This window comes from Triticum urartu, chromosome 1 (genome assembly GCF_003073215.2).
Source record: "Triticum urartu cultivar G1812 chromosome 1, Tu2.1, whole genome shotgun sequence".
Lineage (NCBI taxonomy): Eukaryota > Viridiplantae > Streptophyta > Magnoliopsida > Poales > Poaceae > Triticum > Triticum urartu.
In genome coordinates, this window is record NC_053022.1 from 569,547,275 (window position 1) to 569,551,605 (window position 4,331).

At 39.0% G+C, this 4,331-nt stretch overlaps 1 protein-coding gene across 1 annotated transcript; it reads left to right on the forward strand.

The window, feature by feature from the left end:
* The first annotated feature begins 1,154 nt into the window (after window positions 1–1,154).
* Window positions 1,155–2,149, forward strand: LOC125540079 (zinc finger BED domain-containing protein RICESLEEPER 2-like). Its single transcript, XM_048703659.1, has 3 exons — window positions 1,155–1,264; window positions 1,355–1,537; window positions 1,936–2,149. The coding sequence occupies exons 1-3, from the start codon at window positions 1,155–1,157 to the stop codon at window positions 2,114–2,116; spliced, it is 474 nt and encodes a 157-aa protein (XP_048559616.1). The 3' UTR covers window positions 2,117–2,149.
* Window positions 2,150–4,331: the final 2,182 nt, after the last annotated feature.

The following is a 4,331-nucleotide window of genomic DNA, read 5'->3' on the forward strand; positions in this document are numbered from 1 at the left end:
CACCGCCGGCGCCGTCTGCGGCCACCCGTCGCCTTCCTCTCTCTACTACAACCCCGCGCGGTGGTGGTGGTGGAAGGGCAGCAGGTCGTGGTGGCCTTCGAGGAAGAGGAGGTAGAGGCCTTTCCAGTCCTGTTCCCAATCCTCCATCAAACTTCAACGTCCACAAGAAGTTAAAGACGAGGTGAGCAGCCTGATCTTGCACAATATGAGATGGATGGTGCTAGGGTTTGAGACGGATGATGCTAACTTTCTATGGATAGATGGATTATGTTTGCTAGGGTTTGGTTTAGACTCTTGTATGTGATCTTTTTTCATGAAAGTTTCAGAAGTTGAGTTGAAGCTAGTACACTCTTGCAAGAACGAAACAAAATGGATTTGGAATCCTTGTACAATTAATATGCAGTGTGTAGGTACATGTATATGATCTTTTCATATTGTAGGCTACATGTATAAATTGCTACTGTTTTGTCAAACTTGCAAGAAATACATGTAGTAGAGTCCTTGGTGCTACTGTTTTAGCAAAATTGCTACTGCTACTATGTCAAAAAAAATACACCAAAGCTAATAATTCTGTTTTTATTCTTTTTGATAGGTTAATTGATTCATTAACGACACCGTCAACAGAAACTACAATTGTACAGTCAGTTACAAGTAGTGTGCCTGAACCTGTGGATATGGACGAAGAATTTGATGAGTCCGTCGATTATGATGCAATGTTTGTTGGAGAACATGTTGAAATTACGGATGAAGAGGAAGCTGCGGATGAAGAAGATGAAGAGGAAGATGGGGATGAGGATGAGGATGGAGAGGAAGATGGGGATGAGGATGAAGAGGAAGATGGAGCTGAGGAAGGACATGCAGTTGGTTCCAAGAGAAAGCTCACATCAATTGTTTGGGTTGATTTCAAGAAAGTGAAGGTCCATGGGAGATGGAAGGCACAATGTCTTCATTGTAAGAAGAAACTTGGAGGGGAATCAAAGAATGGGACAAAGCATCTTCATGTTCATTTGGCGGCTTGTACTATGAAGAAGGTCCATAGCAATGGTAAAACATTGAGCCAATCTTCTTTGAGGTTCAGTTCTAGTAGCCATCGAAAAGTTTCGGTGGAGAACTATACTTTTAACCAAGTTTTTGCTAGAAAGATGCTTGCTTCCATGATTGTGCTGCATGAGTACCCCTTATCCATAGTTGATCATACGGGGTTTCGAAGATTTGTTAGTGCATTGCAACCCTTATTTAGTATGGTGACAAGAAACACTATTAGGTATGTCTTATGAAACTGTGAATTGTTCTACTAATATGCTATGTTTTGTTTAATATCTTCAATATCTGATTGTCACCCCTTCATTCATAGGAAGGATATTCTATACGCTTACAAAGTTGAAAGGAAGAAGGCTATCGAGTACATGGCTGCAAATCGATCAAGAGTGGCTATCACTACTGATTTATGGACAGCTGACAATCAAAAGAAAGGATACATGGCAATCATGGGCCATTTCATTGATGACTCTTGGAAACTTAGGAGTGTTATCATGAGGTATATGATGCTATTTGTATCAATAGTTGTTGCTGTAGTACATTCTTTGGTGTTGTTTTTATCGATATTTCCTGCTGTAGTACATTGTTTGGTGTTGTTTTTACCAATATTTCCTGCTGTAGTACATTGTTTGGTGTTGTTTTTACCAATATTTCCTGTTGTAGTGCATTGTTTGGTGTTGTTTTTACCAATATTTCCTGCTGTAGTACATTGTTTGGTGTTGTTTTTATAGATGATTGCTGTTGTAGTACATTGTTTGGTGTTGTTTTTATAGATGATTGCTGCTGTAGTACATTGTTTGGTGTTACTTTTATCAACATTTGCTGCTGTTCTACTTTGTTTGGTGTTGTTTTTATCTATATTTGTGGCTGTATAACATATATTCATTGCATTTGTAGGTTTATTTATGTGCCAGCTCCTCACACCGCCGAAGTTATAGCTGAAGAACTTCATGAATCATTGATATCTTGGAATCTTGATGAGAAGCTATCAACGGTGACTATTGACAATTGTTCTTCAAATGACAAGACAATTGACTTGTTGGTGAAGAGGATAGGGAAGGACAAGCTCATGTTGTAAGGTACCTTGACTCACATGCGTTGTTGTGCCCACATTCTGAATTTAATTGTCAAAGATGGCTTAGATGCTATGAAACTAGCAATTGAAAAGATTAGAGATAGTGTAGCTTTTTGGATTGCCTCACCAAAACGAATAGAGAAGTTTGAGGAAATTGCTAAGTTTCAAAAGGTCAAAATAACAAGAAGATTAATACTTGATTGTAAGACTAGGTGGAATCCAACTTACACAATGCTTAGTGTGGCTCTACCATATAAGGTTGTTTTTGAGCGATTAAAGAAGGTTGAGAAGCAATACGAGAGTCTCCCTTCTAAGGAAGAATGGGCTTTTGATATTGATGTTGTAGAAAGGCTGCGGCTGTTCTTTGAAATCACTGAAATTATGTAACTGCCAACATCTATTTTCCCAAGATTTGTGAAATTAAAATGAATATGAGGCAATGGTCAACTTGCGGTAATGAGGTGATACAAGCCATGACATTTAGCATGGAAGAGAAATTTAACAAGTATTGGACTGATATTCAAGGTCTAATGGGAATGGCTACACTTCTTGATCCTCGGTACAAAAATGAAATGTTACTTGTTTGCTTTGCTATGTTGCATGGTATTAGTCCTTCTAGTACAGAATGTGAGGACCATGTTAATGGAATAATTGCCAAGATATGCACATTGTTAGAGGAGTACAATATTGAGAGTGATGATGATCATGGACAATCATCTTCCTCATTCTCTTCTCTGGAAGCTCCAGCCCTTATGTCACTCTTCAATGCACGTGTTGCTCAAAAGAGGCCAGCATCTTTTAGGATGAAATCTGAACTAGACCGTTACTTGGAAGATGAGCTAGTTCAATTGTCCAAAGATAAGTTCAGTGTGTTAGATTGGTGGAAAGTTTCTGGAACACGCTATCCAACTTTGAGGCTGCTAGCACGTGATGTTTTTGCAACTCCGGTCAGCACGGTTGCCTCAGAATCAGCATTCAGCACAAGTGGTAGAGTTCTAAGTGATCACCGTAGTCGTCTTACCCCTGAAATCTTAGAGGCCTTGATGTGTTCACAAGATTGGATAAGAAACAAATATAAAGGTATGTCTTTCTTTACATATCATAATATAGTTTATCATTATCTTGCCGCAATGTTTCATTAGATGTTCATTACTACTTATTTCATTCTTATAGATGCTGACAATGAAGATGGACAAAGCTTTTGGAGTTGTCTTCAAGACATTCAAGAGGGAATGCAGGTGAAGTACAAGTACTTTCACATTTCATATATCAATCTGCATATTTTTCATATTTAACTTTAGCTTAAGTGAATTTTGATCTTCTATAGGACTTGGCACTCTAAATTGGCATGCTTTGAAGATCGTCTTTTGGAGGCTTGGAGATGTCAAAGATGCCATGATGATGACCACTTTAAATTGATTTATGAACTACAAAATCTATTTTAGAACTTATGTATTGGACAATTTCGTATCATTTGTGCTCGTGATGTGTGAACCATGATTTCTATTTCAGAACTTCTATAGTTGGACATCTTGTTGAACAATGTATGACCGAAATATGCTCCTGTTTGTTGCTGAAATATGCTTATCTTAGTTGTTGAAATGGGCTATAGTTGCGCTGAAATAGGCTTCTTTTAGCTGATGTTATTCCTGAGTATTGTGCTAAAATTTGTTGTTGTTTTGCTGCTAAAATATACTATGTTGCTGCTGAAATGATATCATTGTTGCTACTATTTATCTTATGTTGCTGCCTCTGAAATATATTATGTATGTTGTTTAAATCTTCTGAAATACACTATATAGTTGTTGAACCATCTACTATTGTTTCTTGTTGAAATTTGCTCAAATTATGCTGCTGAAATGTGATTGTTTTGCTACTGAAATGTTATTTTTTGTCACTACTGTGTTTGTTTAAATATTTTGATTTTCTTGTGGGTTCCTCGAAACCCGATGGGTTTAGGGGACGGGCGGAAAACTAGCCCCGCACAAGGTGATGGGGACGGGGACGGGTTTACGATTTTCTCGTGGGGATGGGTTTGGGAAGGCAAAACCCGATGGGTTTCATCCCCGTTGCCATCTGGAGCCACGACAAGGAGCTCGAAGACCTCCTTTTCAAGCAGGCGGTCACCGCCAACCTCACCGTGAAGGACAAGGACGACGAGTGACGGCGTGTCCGCAAGGAGCAGAGGGGGAAGTACGTCGACCTCGTCAGCTCCGAC

Bases quoted from the DNA above. Each gene is read 5' to 3' on its own strand.
- LOC125540079 (XM_048703659.1), top strand. From the start codon at position 1,155: ATGATTGTGCTGCATGAGTACCCCTTATCCATAGTTGATCATACGGGG. The intron at 1,265-1,354 runs GTATGTCTTATG...CTTCATTCATAG, and splicing joins GTGACAAGAAACACTATTAG to GAAGGATATTCTATACGCTT. The intron at 1,538-1,935 runs GTATATGATGCT...TTGCATTTGTAG, and splicing joins CTTAGGAGTGTTATCATGAG to GTTTATTTATGTGCCAGCTC.